We start from the raw sequence: 19,145 nt of genomic DNA on the forward strand, positions 1-19,145 counted from the left end.
TAGCTTCATATTGACACTAAGCAATTTCTATAACAGAAAAAGAAAAAAACTGTTTTATTTATAAATAAAAAAAAAAAAAAATGTTGAAAACCTACAAAAAATTTTTTTTACCTCTCTTACTCTCTTCCAATTTTTCCAATAATTTTATATCTTCACGTATTGAAGAATTTTTTTGATTATACTGTAAAATGAATGGATAATTAAATATTTACATAAAATGAGCCATTATTATTATTTTTATTACTAATTATTGTTTATTAAAAAAAAGTTTCTTTATTACATAATGCACATAGTATTCACGTTGGTGTTTCCAAATCCAATCATGCACTCGGTTGTCTTCCTCAAGTTTTAGAAACTCAGCATACACTTTCCTCGTCTCGAAATGAATCTAAGAACACGTAGGCCTTCATTTTTCTTCTATAATTTGACTTCATTAATATTTTTTTTTTTTTTTTAAATTTGCAACTTCACTCGCGAAACGATGAAAACGAAAAGAAAAAAAAAATGAAAATGAAAATGAAAATGAAAATGAAAATGAAAATGAAAATGAAAAAACTATTTCACAAATCAGCAAACCTTGCGGTGGGAATTGATATTAATTTTCACATGAAAGCAATACGTATGAGAAAAATAAAAATAATATAAACATTTTTCATAATTAAACAATTTGCATTAAAACTCTATGTTTAAAAGTTCATGAAAAATTATATTATATATTTAGAAAAAAATTTTATCAACTATTTAATTGTTAAATAAATAAATAAACAATTCTTCTTTTCAACAAATTTTCGAATTTTTCAGTATCACTCACCTTCTACTTCCAACATCCAATAAGATTGAGCCGTGGTTTTGGGGATAGCGCGCTCGATATTAAATCCGAAGTCCGTGAGTTCAAATCTCCTTCGAAACACTTTTTTTTTTTCTCACAAATTTAAAAAAAAATAAAAATAAAAATGGCCGAAATTCGAAAAAACTCCTCACTCATATTCCCCTCTCACATTCTCTTCTCTTTCTTTCTACCCCAAATTTATTTAAATACCACCCACCCATCCCACCCACAGTCTCGCGGTTTTCCGTGGTCCAGAACTCTTATAAGTACACTACTTAGCAGCGTTGTATCTAGTTGAAACTTGCTCGTTTGAGCGTTAAGTTCTCTCGGTTCAAAATTATTCTTATTTAGATTGTTTCAATTTGTTAAGTTCTTTTAGTTTTTATTTTTACATAAAGGTGAGTGCGAGTAGTTTTATTCGTTACGAGTATCGAAATTCAATTTAAATTTATTGTCCAAATTTTTCAATTATTATTTTTTGAAGATGCACTGTTGATTTGTGTATTATACATTTCTTTTAATAATTTTTTATCTCATGAGGTTAAAATTTTTTTATTTTCATAGTTATAATTGTCGCAATGGATCAACTTTTACTACAGATGCAACTACTTCGGTAGTGTATTAAGGCAACTTGAGAAGAATCCAAATAACACAGAAACTGCTGCTGCTATATGTCAAATTCAAGCCCATATTAAAGATCTTAATAAATCATTGAGTACCCTTACAACATCTAGGAAAAAAATGACCTCTGCAACAGTTGCTTTGTTAACCTCATATAAATTAAAATTACAACATTTACAAAAAAGTGGTGGTACAATGCAAAATAAAATTTCCACATCATCATCACCAATTATAGATAATGTCATTCAAGCAGATTCTATTAATAAAAGAATAAGATGGACTGATTTAGAATCTGCATTTCAAAAGCGAATGACAACTGGAATGTTCGTTAATATAATACATAAAAATTTGAATTCGTTCTTTAAAGATGTGAAAATTCTGCTGATTATTCGTTTACATAATTTATTGAAGGAAAAAAGTGCTATTAAACTCAACACAATTTTAGCATGTAATTTTGAAATCGTTAAAGAGGAAGAAATTATGATTGAAACGAAATATTTTACTGATGGATGCATAGGAATTCTACAATCAACAGATTTAGATGAAGTATTGACGAAAAATTTTGAAAAGTTAAAAAAGAAGAAAAAGAAATGGAGTGCTCAGGCTGGACCCTGCATGAAATCATGCATCTAGAAATAAATATAAATGACTATATACCTTTGCGTGGTGGTTTATCAACATTTATTGAAATGCCAACATGGATTAAAAGCACAAGATCAGTTGTAAATGTAAAAAATTATGATGACAATTATTGTTTTATTTAGAGTGTGTTAGCTGCAATCTACAAACTTGAAACAAATCCGCAAAGGGTTAGCTCATATGAAAAATATAAAAATAATTTAAATCTAGATGGAATAACATTCCCAATGTCATGGAGTAAAATTAAACAATTTGAAAAGAATAATCATTTAAAAATAAATGTTTATGGTATTGATAATACGGATAATTTAGAAGCTGAATCTGAGGATGAAGAAGCTGATAATTTGAATAAGAACAATAAGAAAAAAAAACGTGAAGAGCGGATTGTTCCATATTATTTGTCTAATAATATTGAATCAAATTACAAAAATATCCATCTTTTGATTATTGAAAAAAATGAAAAAAAAATTGATGGCTCACAAGATGAAGAAGCAGAAGAAGAAGATGAGTCTAATGCTGACGATTTTGATGAATACGACTTTAATAATCCATTAAATGAAAAAAAACTGAGCGAATTTACAAATCATCACTTTGCTTGGATTAAAAATCTATCGAGACTTGTAAGTAAACAAATATCATTGTACAATGGTAAAAATTTATTTGTGATAGTTGTTTATCATATTTCATTCACCGAAATCAATTGAAAATCATAAGTAACAATGTCTTGAAAAAAATCAATATGCAATGGTGATGCCTACCGAACAAAATAATATATTGAAATTTAAAAATTATAAATATCAGCTCAGAGTACCTTTTGTAGTGTATGCAGACCTTGAAAGTATATTAGAAAAAGTAACAGATACTTCTAACGATTTAATAAAAAAGAAATTTCAACAAAAACACATACCAAGTAGTATAGCTTATTACACTAAATGTAGTTACGATAAAAAACTTTCAACATTCAAATTAGAAAAATCTAAAAATTGCAACGCGTGGTTTATTAATGAACTTCAAGAGTTGGCACACAATGTTGATAATATATATGATGATATTAAACTAATGAATCTAACTTTCGATGAACAATTAGAATGTCAATGCAAAATGTCATATTTGCACAAAAAAATTTACGCCAGACGATATCAAGGTTCGAGATCATTGTCACTTTACAGGAGCTTACCGAGGTGCTGCACATGTGGGGCAAGTAAATTTAATTATCTATCATTATTATTATTCAATAAGAAAAAAAAAAAGCAAATGAAAATTTTCAATTTTTTTTTTTTAATTTTACAGATGTAATCTCAATTATCAAGAGTCTTGCGCAATAGCTGTTGTTTTTCATGGTCTGAGTAATTATGATAGCCACTTTTTAATTAAACAGTTAAAAAAACAATTTCCAGGAACGATTGACTTATTAGCACTTAATAAAGAGAGCTATATAAGTTTCACTAAACATGTAAAAAGTACTAGAATTAGATTCCGTTTTATAGATTCATATAAATTTATGGCAAGCTCAATTAGCACGCTAGCAAATGAATTAGAAGATAAAGATAAAAGTATCAGTCTTAGTTTTTGCAACAATCTAGAAGAATTTAAATTGATTACTAAAAAAGGATTATTCCCATATGACTACATTGATTCTTGGGAAAAATTCAATGAACAACAATTACCTTCAAAACTTGATTTTTATTCACAATTATATGAGGAACATATAACTGAAATTGATTATAATCATGCTTGCAATGTTTGGGAAAAATTTCATATAAAAAATTTAGGCGAGTACTCAGACTTATATCTGCGTACTGATGTTCTTTTGTTGGCTGATATTTTTGACAATTTTAGATATTTTTGTTTAAAAACGTATGAGTTAGATCCAGCTCACTATTTTACATTGCCGGGATTAAGCTTTAACGCTATGTTGAAATTCACAGAAATTGAATTAGAATTGATAACTGATGCTGATAAATTATTGTTTATTGAAGGAGGTATTAGAGGAGGTTTATCACAATGTTCACATCGCCATGTTATCGCAAATAATAAATATATAAGCGAATATAATCCGAACATTGAAGATTCTTATTTAATGTATTTTGATGTAAATAATTTATATGGATTTGCAATGGCTTCTACTCTACCAGTAAGTGATTTTCAGTGGGAAGAAAATTTTGATATACGTATGTAAATAAATTAAATTCAATCGAAGATAACTCAGAGTGGGGCTACATACTTGAGGTTGATTTAGATTATCCAATTAATTTACATAATGAACACAAAGACTTACCATTAGCGCCAGAACGTCGAATACCACCTCTATCAACAAGTAAATGTCCAAAATTATTAGCAACGCTTTACAATAGAGAAAAATATATCATTCATTATAAAAATTTAAAACAATATGTATCTCTAGGAATGAAAATTAGAAAATTATATAGAGTTTTGAAGTTTAAACAACGAGCATGGTTGAAACCTTATATTGATTTGAATACGGAATTGCGAACTAAGGCAACATCACTTTTTGCTAAAAATCTTTTTAAATCATTAATAAATATATCTTTCGGAAAAATGTTGGAATCAACTCGTTCGCAAAGAATAATAAAATTAGTTTCTAGATATGGAGTACGTGGTGGAGCAAGAGCTCTAATATCAAAGCCCAATTTTCACAGTGCACTAATCATAGATGATTGAGTTATTATTGAGATGAAACGTCTTAGTATTCTTTTTAATAAACCAATATATGGAGGTTTTTGTATTTTAGATATTTCAAAAACAGTTATTTATGATTTTTATTACAATTATATTAAAAAAATATTTCAAGATAAAGTTAAATTTGTATATATGGATACTGATAGTGCAATTTTACACATTTTTACATCTAATATTTATGAATTTATTCGCAAAGAATGTGATAATTTCGATACGTCTGATTATCCATTTGATAACCGCTATAATATTCCTCAAAAAAATAAAAAAGTGCCAGGTATAATGAAAGATGAATATAATGGGAAAATTATGAAGGAATTTATTAGTTTGCGTTCAAAAGCATACTCATTTTTAGTTGAAAATGAATCGTGCAATAATAATGTGAAACTTCATAAAAAAGCTAAAGGGGTAAAAAAGTCACCAATGAAAACAATTACGTTTGAAGATTATAAAAAAATGGAAATTGGAAAATCATGCAAAAATATCTAGAAAACAAAATTTAATAAGGTCAGAAAAGCATCAAGTTTATACAATTACTACAGAGAAAATCGCTTTAAGCTGGGACGATGATAAACGAGAACCCATTGAGAATAAAAATTATACATTGCCTTGGGGCTATGCACAAGAGCTTAGAGATATATAAATTATTAATATTGTAATTTTATGTAACTCTTTTTAATAAAACAACCATGGAAAAAAAATTATTCTTTATTTATTCATTTATTGATATGTTTACAAAGCTGTTTTCTCTATCCATTGATTGTGTGATGCATCAAAACCAAGATATTTTACATACATTTTATTTCCTTTTTTTTTCAACACTTTTTCAATTAAATATATATCTTTGTGTCGTACTTTTTGTAGTTTAGCTTCATAAAAACATCCTTGAATTGGGTTATGTTGATAGTCCTCCAGCATATATGTAACTGGTAATGTTTTATTAATTTTCTTAATCGTGAAAATTTCAGTTGTCCAATTAGGTTTGTAACTTTTTTCGAACAATTGTTTGTATTTGCTTATTCAAACACTATCATGTAATTTAAATTTGAGTTTTTTATTATCATAATTAAATTTTTTAAATACAGTATTTTTTAAGATTTTTTCATTTTCACCAACAACTTCCACAGGTGCCATTTTAATTGTTCGATGTTTTGTTTTATTATATTGATCAATTAATTTTGATAATATTTTGATCCATTTGTAGTTGCCTTGGAGGCTAAATTCAAAAAATAATTTGTTTTTAATTGTTCGATTGAATCTCTCAACAATGCCTGCCTTAATTTTCGAAAACGTAGAATACATATGCACATCATACTTTTTTAACATTGATTTGAAATTTGAATTATAAAATTCCGTACCTTCATTAACATGAAGATTTTAACAAACACGACCTTTTTTAAAAATTGATTCCATTGCAGCTGATACTTCCTTTCCAGTTTTTGTTTTGAGCGCAGCAGCCCAACTGAATTTTGAAAAATTATCAATCACTGTTAAAATATATTTGTATCCCGAATTAATGTTTGAATATTCAATCATATCAATAAGATCCGCTTGCCATGACTCATCTTTGTCACGAATATCAACTTTTCTTCTTAAAAAATTTTTCCTTGCTGGTGCGTGCAGTTCTCGCACAATATCTTTTTTAAATTTACTCATCTTCTTTTGATAGTTGTACAACGACTGAGATTTTCATTTTTTTCTCAAATATTAATATATAATATTTGCCTCTCTTAAGTCTTCAATAATTGACATTATTTTATTATTATGACTCCCATTACCAGCTGTTTGTGAAGCGATAAGTAAGCGTAATCGTTCAACGAGCTCATTGCCATCGTCCCAATAAATATAATTAACGTTTGATTTATTTTTCTTTTGAAGAGACATTGTTGTTAGTAGTGTCTCTACCAGAGTTGTAGATACGCGGGTGGTAAGGGAAAAGGTAGATCGGAGAGGACAGGGGACTGCAACCTGATCGGTAAAACAGGGATGGTAAAATAGTATAATTGATTTTTATTATCAGTCGGTATAGAAGAATTTTATGTTGTATCTGTATATTATAAATTAAAAAAAAAAATTTCCGAGCTGGATTCGAACCAGCGACCTATGAACAAATATATATATATATATGTATATATATATGTATATTATATATATGTATATTAAATAATAAAATATTTATATATTTATGTAGGTAAATATATATGTTCATAATATTTTGAATGTATATTCTCATTATATATGTATATATACACGCACAACATATGCATATCGAATGTAAACAACGCGATCTCTTTTCGACAGAGTTCAAGTCAGAGAGATATAATAAAAACGGCAACACCGCAGGCTTGCATGTATAACGACGCTGAATATAAAAAATAATGAATTAATTAAATATATAAAATAATAAATGATGGAACACTCAGTGGTCAGTACGCAAAGATCAGCACAAAGAGGATACGAGAAGAAGGAGAACGATGCGTCGAGATCATCAAAAGCGGGGAAGTGGTATCTATAGGACGTCAGTAAATAATTTTAAAAAAATAAAATATTATAAATAATAAAATAACAAATCGTTTTTTTTTATTTTATTTTTATTTTATACAATGAGTAAATTCCTCAATGATAGAATTTTTTTTTTTAATTTTTATTTTATACAATCAGTAAATTCCTCAATGATAGGATTATTATATTTGAAACATGATCCTTGACCTTCAATATTTATTTAATATATATTTTTTTTTATCCTGATTGTTATAAAATATTAACTTTTTATTATTCTTTAACAATAATAATATCATCATCATGTTGTGTACTTGACACTCCATCATTTTCGGTGTCAGATCCTTGATCAGCCGCAACATGTTCTGGCTCCTCATCCGATACGTACTCAACATTACAAAGTTCTGTAACATGGGTACACATAATATATTATTATTATATATTTTTTATTTAAAAAAAAAAAAAAAAAAAAACAAAAAAATTTTTTACTTGTGAGCAGTTATAATTGTGCCATATCTATCATCGGGGACCAATGTATAGCTCACTAGAAAGAAAGTTGTTGATTAATTTGCACATATTTTTTACTTGAAAAATCGAAATAAGAAGTAAAAGTCACAAATTATTACCTGCCATGTGTTGTAATAATATGTTATCTTCCATTTCATCCATAGCCAAGTCGTTTTCATCTTCCATATTAGCATTGACATTATCATCCTCTTCTGGTGTATAGTTCACTAATAATAAAAATTATATCAGTAAAAAACTTCAATAGGTTTTTTTTTTTTTTTTTTTTCCAAAAAAATAAATAAATAAATAAACATAACTAAAAAAGAAAAAAACATACCAATTTTGAATCTAGGTTTTGCATCCAAATCATCATCGTAAAACATTATAAACCCAGCTAATGTGGGAAATAATTTTGAAGCACGTTATAAACCGAAGATGGCTTCAATATGATATTGAATCTGATAAATAAGTTTGATTATTATTATTAAATTATTGAATTTAATTTTTAAAATAATTTATCCATCAATAAAAACTAACCAAAATTAAATTTCGTTTACGTAATACTACTGGAACATCTCGATTAGTTCGTTGTCTGTATCGACACCACATCTCCGTTCCAGATAAACTCCGAAGAGCTTCTCGATGAGGTTTCAACTTTAAAAAATTAAAACAAAATAAAAATTTTACCAAAAAAATTTAATATAATATTTAAAAATAATAATTACCAGAGGTTTTAATGTGTCCATATCCATATTTATAAACACTTATTAATTCACAACGGAAATATAATAAAAATGAAGCAACGTATTGCTTGAATGTTAATCCCGACTAAACTGATATGTCGTCCAGGTAAAATATATTCAAACATGATAAAAAAAATGCAGAGTAATTAGAAAAGTTTCATCTCTTTTTAATATACATATTTAAATGATGTTTTAAAGAATACATATTTTATGTTAGATCTACATCGAAACATGATCTGTTGTTGGGCAGCGGGCACGCGCGGTCATTCCAGCTGTATTGTTTCAATCATGTGCCAAGATTTATTTTTTACTGACGATGCGCTTTGTTTTTTCATTTCTTTTTTTTCTGTATATTTTAAATAGAAATTGATGAAATATTTTTTTCCCCTTTTTTTACTTTGAACAATAAATAAAAAAGGTATATTATTATTGAATGCATTATAAATTCTGTCTGTTATCAGTCAGTGGTCAGTTGATCTCGTGATAACTGGTTGACATACTATATTAAAAATGTATTCGGTCGAACGGTGTGAAAAGCTTATTAATATTTTAACTGCGGGATACAAATCAGCTGATACTGTTGAGAGCATTGATAGATGGATAAAATGGGGTGAAGCAAATAAAAAATTATTAAATAAATTCTTACGAAATTCAGCCGAGTCAGTGGGTGTAAAAAAAAGAATACAATTAATTATAATTAGACTTACAAGTATCATTGATAAGATTCATATGAGAAGAGAAAAAACTTTACATCATGGTGCTGGTATGAGCACAGAAAACGAACATGAACCGGTGTTAGGTAATAGAGTGAAATGGAGTGATTTGAATAATATTTTTAAAGGTAATATAATAACCGGAAGTATAACAAATCTCTATCATATTAAAATAGAGGATTTTTTAAGAGATTCTAAAACCTTGATTATCATTTGATAAATTCACTGTGTTGTAAACGTTGTCATTCGTAATCTCTTTGACCAACCTTGATAAATACATTGCTTCTTTTGTCGCTTGTGACAAAGCCACATATTCTGCTTCTGTTGACGAACTAGCTACCATTTTTTGCTTTTTAGTTTGCCAACTTATTGCACAATCTGATAACAAAAATATATATCCTGTATATGATTTTCTGTCTTGAAGACATTGACCCCAGTCAGCATCCACAAATCCCTCAAGTGATTTGTTTCCCTTTATATACTTTAAACCAACATCTCTGGTTCCTTGTAGGTATCTTAATATTCTTTTAGCTGCTGACCAGTGTTGTGCATTGTTATTATTATTAAATTGACTCAAGAAGTTTACAGCAAACATAATATCTGGTCTGGTACCCACTGCCAGATACATGAGACTTCCAATTAATTCTTGATACTTATGTCCTTCATGTAACACTTGATTTTCTTGTAATTTATTATCATCAAATTGTAGATTTTTTTCAATTGGTGTTTTAACAGGTTTACAATTTTCCATGTTAAATCTTTTCAACATGTCACTTATATATTTTGTTTGTGTTATTGTCATTACATCATTGTCTTGCTTTATTTCAAGACCAAGACAATAACTTGCTTTACCCAAATCTTTGATCTCAAAACAATTTTTCAACTTCATTTTAATTTCATGTGTCCAACTTTCATCTGTGGATGATATCAATATATCATCTACATATACCACTACTAATAATAATTGTTTATTTCTCTTTGACATATATAAACAGCTGTCATACTTTGACTGTACCATATTCAAGCTTGTTAACACACTATTTAACTTTTTGTACCATTGTCTACTGGCTTGTTTCAATCCATACAAAGCCTTGTTCAAGTGACATACTTGGTTACCATTTTTTAACTTGTTTAACATTTGTTTTGCTTGATGTGAACAATTATTATTTTCTTGTACAATCATTTTTAATGATTCATGTATATATTCAGGTATTTCCATGTATATATTTTCTTCTAAATTAGCATTTAAAAACGCTGTATTCACGTCTATTTGGTGTACCTTCATGTCAAATTGTACTGACAGTGACAAGAACACTCTTACTGTGCTCAGCCTCACTACTGGTGCAAATGTATTGTTATAATCCAACCCTGGACGTTGTGAATAACCTTTAATTACAAGACGTGCTTTTCTTTTATTTATTTTACCTGACTCATCATATTTATTTTTTAATATTATTCTACTACCAATAACCTCTCTGTCATTTGGTCTAGTTACAATATTCCAGGTTTTATTGTTGAGCATTGCCTCAAATTCTTCTTTTATGGCAATCTTCCACTCATTTGTATCATCACCATTTAGTGCATCTTCAACTCGTACTTCACCAATACATGCTGACTCTTCTTCATAGTTTAACGTCTTTTGATGTTGAACATTTTGATATACTTTACGTGGTCTACCACGTCCACCAGTTCTAATTATCATTGGACGTCCTTTGCCTCTTGGTGTTACATTATCTTGTTCAAGATCTAAATTTATTATTTTGTTCATCTTTTTTTTGATGCTTATTTACATTTTGATTACTTTTACTTATTGAAGCAGGACTGAATCCTTTAAAACCATCATTTATACTGGTATTATTATCATAATTTTGTATCATGTTTTCTTCATGTTCATTATCTTCATTGTTTATAAACTCATTTTCTGACAACAAATGTTCTTCATTAATAATTTTTATATTGTTATTATCAACATCATCATCAAGTATAATAACATCTCTACTTATTTTTAATTTGTTTTCATTTGTTAACCAAACACGATATGCTTTAGTTTCACTTGTTCCTGTTGTCATCTTGTCATCATCGTATCCAAGAAAAATACATTCTTTTGTTCTTTCAGCCATTTTATCCTTGTTTGGATCTTTATTCAAACAATGACCTTTGGATCCAAATATTTTTAAATGTTTAATACATGGTGCTTTACCATTCCACAATTTATAAGGTATTTCTCCATTGATGCTTTTTGATGGACACCTGTTTCTTAAATAATTGGCAGTAGCTATTGCTTCAGCCCAAAAGTGTCCCTTTAAATTTGCTTGTAATAGCATGCACCTTGCCATATCATATAATGTTCTGTTTTTTCTTTCTGCAATACCATTTTGCTGTGGTGTATGTGCCACAGTTAATCTTCTAATAATTCCAGCATCGGATAAAAACTTATCAAATTCATTGTTTAAATATTCTGTTCCCCTGTCACATTGTAATTGTTTAATCTTCATGTTTGTTTGTGGTTCCACCATGTTTTTATATTCTTTGAATGCATTTAAAGCTTGATTCTTGTGCTTTAAAAATTTTACAGTACACATTCGAGAAAAATCATCGATAAACGTAATCACAAACCTCATACCACCTTTGGAGGGTACCCTGTAAGGTCCAGCCAAGTCTGTATGTATAATTTCAAGTAACTTTGTTTTTCTTTGTGACTTCTTTGGGAATGACTTTTGACAACATTTTCCTTTAATACAAATTTCACATTGTGGTGTTTCAATGTCATTAAAATTTATATTTAATTGTTTCAACAACAATCTTAAATCTTTATAACTAACATGACCAAGTTTTTGGTGCCACAACAACAAACTTTTATTTTTATTTTCACTTGACAAGTTTGCTTTTTCAATTTCTTCACTAACAAAGTATAAACCATTTTCTTTTCTTGCAACAACAACAACCTTATTATCTTTATCCAATATTTTTGCTTTATCTTTATCAAACAATATTGTAAAACCATTATCTGTGATTTTTCCAACTGATAATAACTGTGTTCTAAGGTTAGGTACCAATAGTGTATTATCCAATCTCACTATTCTGTTTTCATTATCATTTTTAATCTTAATTTTTATTGTTCCTTGTGAATCAATATCTGCAGTTGTATCATTAGCCATATTTACACTTGTGCCAATACATCCCTTTTTATTTGTAAACTTATTTTCATAAGAGCTCATATGTGACGTTGACCCGCTGTCAAGACACCATTTGTATTGTTTATGTTCATTTTTGTATGTATGCATTGACGATTCACATGTAGCGACTTGTGAATACCATCCAGTTTCATCCGCCATTTGTGTCGTTTCATTACTATGATTCACATTAAAATTACAGTCGGCAATTTTGTGACCAACTTTACCACACTTGTAACATTTTATTTGAAACTTGTGTTTATTATAATTATTTGATGCATTATGATTATTATTTTTACCTTGAGTTTTTTCAATGTTTTTATTATTGTTGTATCCAACTTTGTTTATTATTACATGTTGACACAAAAGCATTTGTTTTATTATTATTTATATTTTCACAATCTTTAACTTGTCTTGCATCACTTTCTTCAAGAATTTTTATTTTTAAAGCCTCTGGATTTGGCAATGAGTCACGACTTTCTATGGCACATCGAAAGTTCTCGAAACTTGCCGGAAGACTATACAATAGCATAACTGACAACATATCCTCATTGATGACTATGTCCATGTCCAACAATTTATCCACTGAACTCATAAACTCACTTATATGCTCTCTTACATTTTGATTTTCATCCATTTTATTCAAGATTAATTTTTTCAATAACGTGGCCTTTCTTGCCGGTCCACTTGATTGATATATCTCATGCAATGTTTTCCAGACATCGTTTGATGTTGTACACTTCTTGATTTGTCTTAATTCAGACGGTTGAATACACAATATTAATTCTGATTTTGCTTTTCTATCATTTTCTTTCCATGTTTTAATTAATTTTTCTGAGCTTGTTCTTGTTGTTTCTGATGTTGGATCTATTTCGGGTTCTTTTTGTTCACCACACACATAACCCCACAAATTATTTTTCACCAACACTGCTTCAACTTGCATTTTCCAAGTATCAAAATTCTCTTTATTTAATAGTTCAATTCTTGATGCATTATTTGAACCCATTTTTATTTTCAATTGTTATTTTAATTATTCACTATTTCAATGTTCTATTAATACTTCTTTTCAATATGACGCTTCTGGAACTTTCCACGATACCACGTTTTACTCACTTTTATTAAATAATTTTATTGCTCCAATTTTATTAATCCGTTTGGATTGTGTCCTGGGCCCATAACCTATTGTGATTATGATTAGGAAAATGGTGCAATAATGTAACAACAACAATTATATTATTGATATTTAATAAAGAGTAAAAGTATATTAATTACAGGTGGAATGTGTGACATCCTCGCTTGAGGTGTCGCCAGAAAGTGTATGTACTTTGTGTGTGCATGAATGTATATGTGTGTGTATGTGATGTCACCAAGGCAACTGTTTGTATCTGTGTGTGCGTCGTTAAGTTCAATTTCCAACATAATAATAGGTATTTTATGATAAAAAAAAGTGTACGTATGCACTTTTTAAGCAAATGAATAAATAAATATAATACTAAAATAAAGTACAAAATATAATAATAATAATAAGTATGTTATGATAAAAAAGAGTGCACGTAAGCAATATTTATCAAAATTCAAAGAAAAAGTGCATACGTCATATTTTTTAATTATTATAAATATATATAAATTGAAATTTGATACCAAAGTGCGCGCGTCTTTACTCTTTCGTATATGAGTACCAAAGAAAAAAAAATTCAGTCTTGAATAAGATTTCAGTTATAATGGTTGAATATATTGTTGATGTTCAAGGATTTTATGATGTTGATCAAAGTTTTATTGTTAAAGAATTTGCAATAGCAAATTTGAATCAAGAAGATGATATCAAGTCGGTGGTATTCAAGCCTCCCTGTGCTATGGGTACATTATCATCTGCTTGCAAACACACAAATAATTGGTTAACGAACAATCATCATGGACTGTTATGGAACTCAGGAGATGTTGATTATAATGAACATGGAAAAATTATAAATGACAGCCTTGAGTCATCAATTTACGTATATGTAAAAGGTTATGAGAAAAAAAAATGGCTCAGCAATATTTTGAAAGACAATAAAACTATTATCGATTTGATTGATATGGATTGTCCAGCGCATGGCAAACTACCAACTAAGATATGTCAAAAAAACTATGTTCACCATCTAAGTTATCATCTCAATTTATGGACTCTTACTTGTGCATTGGATAATGTACAAAAATTGAGAGCATGGTTCCGAACTAACTGGGGATCAGTTTCATCATTGAAAAAATCGATTCAGCTATTCTGTCATCTCGAGAGTCTGGAAAAAATGTCAACAGAAGATATTGCGCATTTACCAGAGAGATATATTTTTCTGCTTACACCAAACTCAATAAATACCGTGTGGGATAAATTGCCAGAAAAATTTAAAACAAAAAAAGATTTCATCCAATATAAACTCTGCATTGAACATTATCATAATCTAGACGGAAAATCAGATGAATTTGACGGGCCATCACCCATGATAAAAGATTGTAAAGAATGTCAAAATAAAAATGAATAAATGAAAAAATTCTTTTTAACATACATTATTTGTTTATTTATTTGAATAATAATTTTTATTTTTCAGTAATTTATAAAATAAGGAGAAAATAATATATATATATACAACAATTTTTTTTTTTTTTTTTTTTATGTACATTATTTGATTTATTTATTTTGTTTACATATTGTTATGAGATAAATATAGGATTAATAAGTTTACAGGTTAATTGAATATATATTAAACGAGCTTGCGTACTGAACCACTAATTGGATTATATTCAACAATTCGATCATGTAAAATCAAACAATAAGCTGATGTTTGAGCTGGAAATTGTGTTGTTGATTCAAATTCAAGTCGAATATCTACTGGTCCAGATTTTAAAAATTCATTTTGCTTTGAACAATCTATGACAATAAGTGGAGCTTCTTCCAAAAATTTTTGTCTTGTAAATAATGGTTGTGGTGTTTCTGTGTAATAGTAGGAAGCTTGGAAATATGCAAACATATCATATAATAATGAGAATTGATTATGAGCAAAATCAATATTTAAATTTCCATAAGGATATGATTGTGAATTTAAAAACAGCTTAACATCACGCAAGTTACAATGATCAAAAACACTTGAATTGTTTGTTACAGAGTTTTTTCGTCCTGTTTGGAAGCCTAAAATTATGTATCTCGGTTTTTCCAATTGTGTTGATGTTTTCACACTCCAATTTTGTTTTGTAGTTGCAGGTAATAGTAGATACTCGTACAATTCCCATGTACGAAAACTGATTGCTATGGATGGATCCTTGGCAATGTAATTTAAAAGTTGAATTTTCTGCTTATCGGACACTTTGATATATGGAACAATCCATTCCACTTTTTGAAGTTTAATTTGTATTTTTTCGCCACTTTTTCCTTCCGCAGGTTGTTCTTGTAGGCAGGCATTCACATCACTATTTGCTCTTATTAAAATAAGTTCATGTTTTGCATTGATAATTATTTTTTTATAATCTTCAGCAAATCCTAGCAGCAGGCTCAGTGGTATTGATATATCAAAATAACCACTCGAATCAAATAATGATTCTTCATCAGACATTAACCATCCGGCATTCTCCAATAAAGATTTTTGATTTGGACTTAAGGAAATATATATTTCATAAGAGTCGTAAGACCAACATTTTTGCTCCGATCAATTTTAATTGCATTTATCTCATAGCGAATTTCTTCAAACATGTGTGCTATTGCCATTCGTACCAATGAAGTTGTTTTTGGCACAGATTTTCCGTCACTTGTGAGAAATTGTCCAGTAATATGTAGTGAACTTTTACTTGGTAGTACACATAAATCTTGATGTTGAATTCCAATCCGGATTTCATCGTTGTTATTGAATGTTGAAGAGCCATAAGGCTGATGAGCTTATGTAACTCACAATGGGCAATCGATTCATCAAAAATGATTGGATCTTGTATACTCAAAATTTCATCCATGGTATAATACAAAAAAAGCAACAAAATGATACTTTTATTTCCGTTGATGTTGTTGACGTGGATCCAGACCGAGACTCTTGAGAAACTGAATACTCTGATGTGTTATCGCTTTGCTTCCTTGCTTTTGACTGATTTTTTTTTGGCATAATGTCTCGCATTTATAGCTTTGTCCAATTATTTTATTATTATTATTATTATTATTATTATTATGTTTATTTTTATTTTTTTTTCTTTTTTTTTAAAAACGATGCCCATATTTTTTTTTCCTATTTGACACTTTTAATGTGTAGTCGAATTGTAATCGTTTCTCCACGGAAATTCACAATTTCACCATCCTGATCGACAATTTTCAATTGCAATTGATGTATTGCTCGCACTGTGACTGGCAGATAAATGACATGAGATGGTACTTCAACAATCTTATATCCAGGAGGCACAACTGGGAAAAATTCATGTATTGTGTGAACTTTGTGCTGATTCATATATGCACCGGTTGTTATGTTACACTGAATTTGGAGTGTATTGACCTTTAATATGGCAACAGGCAAGTCAGATTTATGTAGAATATCAGCTCCGAGGATTCGTTTTGTAAAGCCCAACAATCTTCCAATCGAGTCTTCTATTTCAAAATGAATACGTTTGTTACATTTAACCTCACTATGTAGTTCATTGTTATTTGGTTTAATACTAATAGTAACGTCATTCTGACATATTGCTTTTTGGATATAACTTTCAATATCCTCAATTTCATAACTTCCTGTTGGAATTGTGATTAGTTTACAACCTTCAATGTAGACTTTATTGTTACCAGTGTCAATATTCGGTATAGAATTAAATGTTGTAAACTCGACAAGCCCAGCAACATAATTTTTATTTGCTGACAACTCAATCGGCGGGAAGTATTGTGTTTCAAGAGTCGATGACCTGCCCGACAATGTCAACGTAAATGAATCATCCATGACTAATGATTATTTTAGCGTGTGTCATGATTATTTATAGTCTCTTGCCAGCCAGAAATTTGAGACATAGATGACCGCAAACAATTGTATTATAATTTTGATATTTTTCATAATTATATTTAATGCTACCAACACCGAGATAATTAATCAGCTCTTGTGGAGGCTTCAAATCACCAAAGCTATCGAAATAAATGACATCATTGAGCCGTTTTTTGTATGCAACCCAATGTGTACCAGCACCATCTTTATCATCAATATTTACAATTGCTGATTCATTTTTACGAGGACCAGTTATTGGTAATCCATTCCTCATGAAAACTCCTCGGAAATAAGGAATTTTAAAAGCTTTGGCGTATTTGATGATATCAATATTTGTGAGAGCTCGATGTGGTAGCATTACAAGTTTTTTTTCTTATTTACTTTTTTTGCGGGCTTTAAAAACAGACCTAGTCCTCTTTTATAAGGAGATAAAAATAATCCTTTGCCCAATACAATTGATTCCATTTTCTTATTATGACGTTGATTTTCTCGTAGTAATTTTTTTGCTGCATGTACAACATTTATTGTCTTTGAAATTGTTGCTGCACCAGATGCACTTAATCCAGCAAATAGTGGTATTAAAAATGGTATACTACCATCACTGTTATTTTCTTTATTCAATAGAAGAGGTAAAATTCGTGGTAAACGAATTTTTTTTTTTCCACCAACTTTTTTGACAGCAACACGTGCACTTTCCAGAACCGTCTTTATTGGATCAGTGATTTCAGGCTTTATAGATTGTTTTGATATATCTATAATCCTGTTGAGACTTGTTAAATACTTTTTATATTTTTGTTTTGGGATGATTTTAACTTTTTTATCATTCTTTTCAGTTGTTTGTATTTTCTTGATTTTATGATGAATTTTTTTATTCTTTTTGCTTCTATTTAAACCCATACCAAGTTTCGTTTTCAAATTCATTGCAGTTGTCACACCCCAAGCTACGGCTCTTTCACCAAGTGACGAATCTTTGGCAAATACACGTTGCCAAGCTTTATCGGCAAGTATTTTATCAGCTTTATGTCGTTCTTCGAGATTGTCAGGATTTTTTGAATAGCTTATATCATGCTCACGACAATGTTCATCCAACGGATTAACACCGCGATCACCACGAGCTAATCTTTTATCGAGCTTTGTACCCGGACCACAATAATTATACTGTGGAACGTGTAATTCAAATGGCAGGCTATTGATGATACTGTTCAACAGACCCCTTCCTTTTTTTTTTTATTTTTTTTTTTGCACGTTGATGCTCAATCATTGTCTTTGAAGAACTAACTGCATTCAATAAAATCCCGAGTATTTATATGGTTTTACGTTAGGACAGATTAAGCTAGCAGCTTGTTCAATTGTAAAAAAGAAACATGGAATTTCAAGAACAACCGTTAAAGTTGCCAGTCATCAATTTTGATCAAATTGTGCAAAAAACTGCTCCAAAAAAACCATCTGAAAAAAGACATGGAAGTTTATTACCGAATAGTGTGAGAGGTGTATTTTGTGGACCTTCAAATTCTGGCAAAACAAACGCTCTTCTTGCAATAATAATTCACCCAAATGGATTAAGATTTGAGAATGTTTATGTGTATTCCGAATCGCTTAATCAGCAAAAGTACAAATTTCTCGAAAAAATTATTAATAATGTTGAAGAAATCGGTTATTTTCCATTCAATGAACATGAGAAAGTTATTCAACCTGAAGAGGCTAGACCAAATTCACTGATGATTTTCGATGATATATCTACAGAAAAACAA

The 19,145-nt window shown here is 29.2% G+C and overlaps 2 protein-coding genes across 2 annotated transcripts; one reads left to right on the forward strand and one right to left on the reverse strand.

The window, feature by feature from the left end:
- Window positions 1–1,570: 1,570 nt before the first annotated feature.
- On the forward strand, window positions 1,571–4,771 carry LOC122853803. Its single transcript, XM_044154224.1, has 4 exons — window positions 1,571–1,777; window positions 1,862–2,019; window positions 3,380–4,260; window positions 4,362–4,771. Exons 1-4 carry the CDS (start codon window positions 1,571–1,573, stop codon window positions 4,769–4,771), a joined length of 1,656 nt encoding a protein of 551 aa, XP_044010159.1.
- A 10,388-nt stretch (window positions 4,772–15,159) lies between these two features.
- LOC122853804 lies at window positions 15,160–16,005 on the reverse strand. The gene has a single exon (XM_044154226.1). The coding sequence runs from the start codon at window positions 16,003–16,005 to the stop codon at window positions 15,160–15,162; it is 846 nt and encodes a 281-aa protein (XP_044010161.1).
- Window positions 16,006–19,145: the final 3,140 nt, after the last annotated feature.

The sequence above is a fragment of the Aphidius gifuensis genome, linkage group LG4 (genome assembly GCF_014905175.1).
Source record: "Aphidius gifuensis isolate YNYX2018 linkage group LG4, ASM1490517v1, whole genome shotgun sequence".
NCBI classification, from domain to species: domain Eukaryota; kingdom Metazoa; phylum Arthropoda; class Insecta; order Hymenoptera; family Braconidae; genus Aphidius; species Aphidius gifuensis.

Excerpts from the sequence above, each read along its gene's own strand:
- LOC122853804 (XM_044154226.1), bottom strand. The coding sequence starts at position 16,005 with ATGTCTGATGAAGAATCATTATTTGATTCGAGTGGTTATTTTGATATA.
- LOC122853803 (XM_044154224.1), top strand. The coding sequence starts at position 1,571 with ATGACCTCTGCAACAGTTGCTTTGTTAACCTCATATAAATTAAAATTA. Across the intron at positions 1,778-1,861 it reads GAATGACAACTGGAATGTTC|GAAAAAAGTGCTATTAAACT; the intron begins GTTAATATAATA and ends AATTTATTGAAG. Across the intron at positions 4,261-4,361 it reads GGAAGAAAATTTTGATATAC|ACTTACCATTAGCGCCAGAA; the intron begins GTATGTAAATAA and ends ATGAACACAAAG.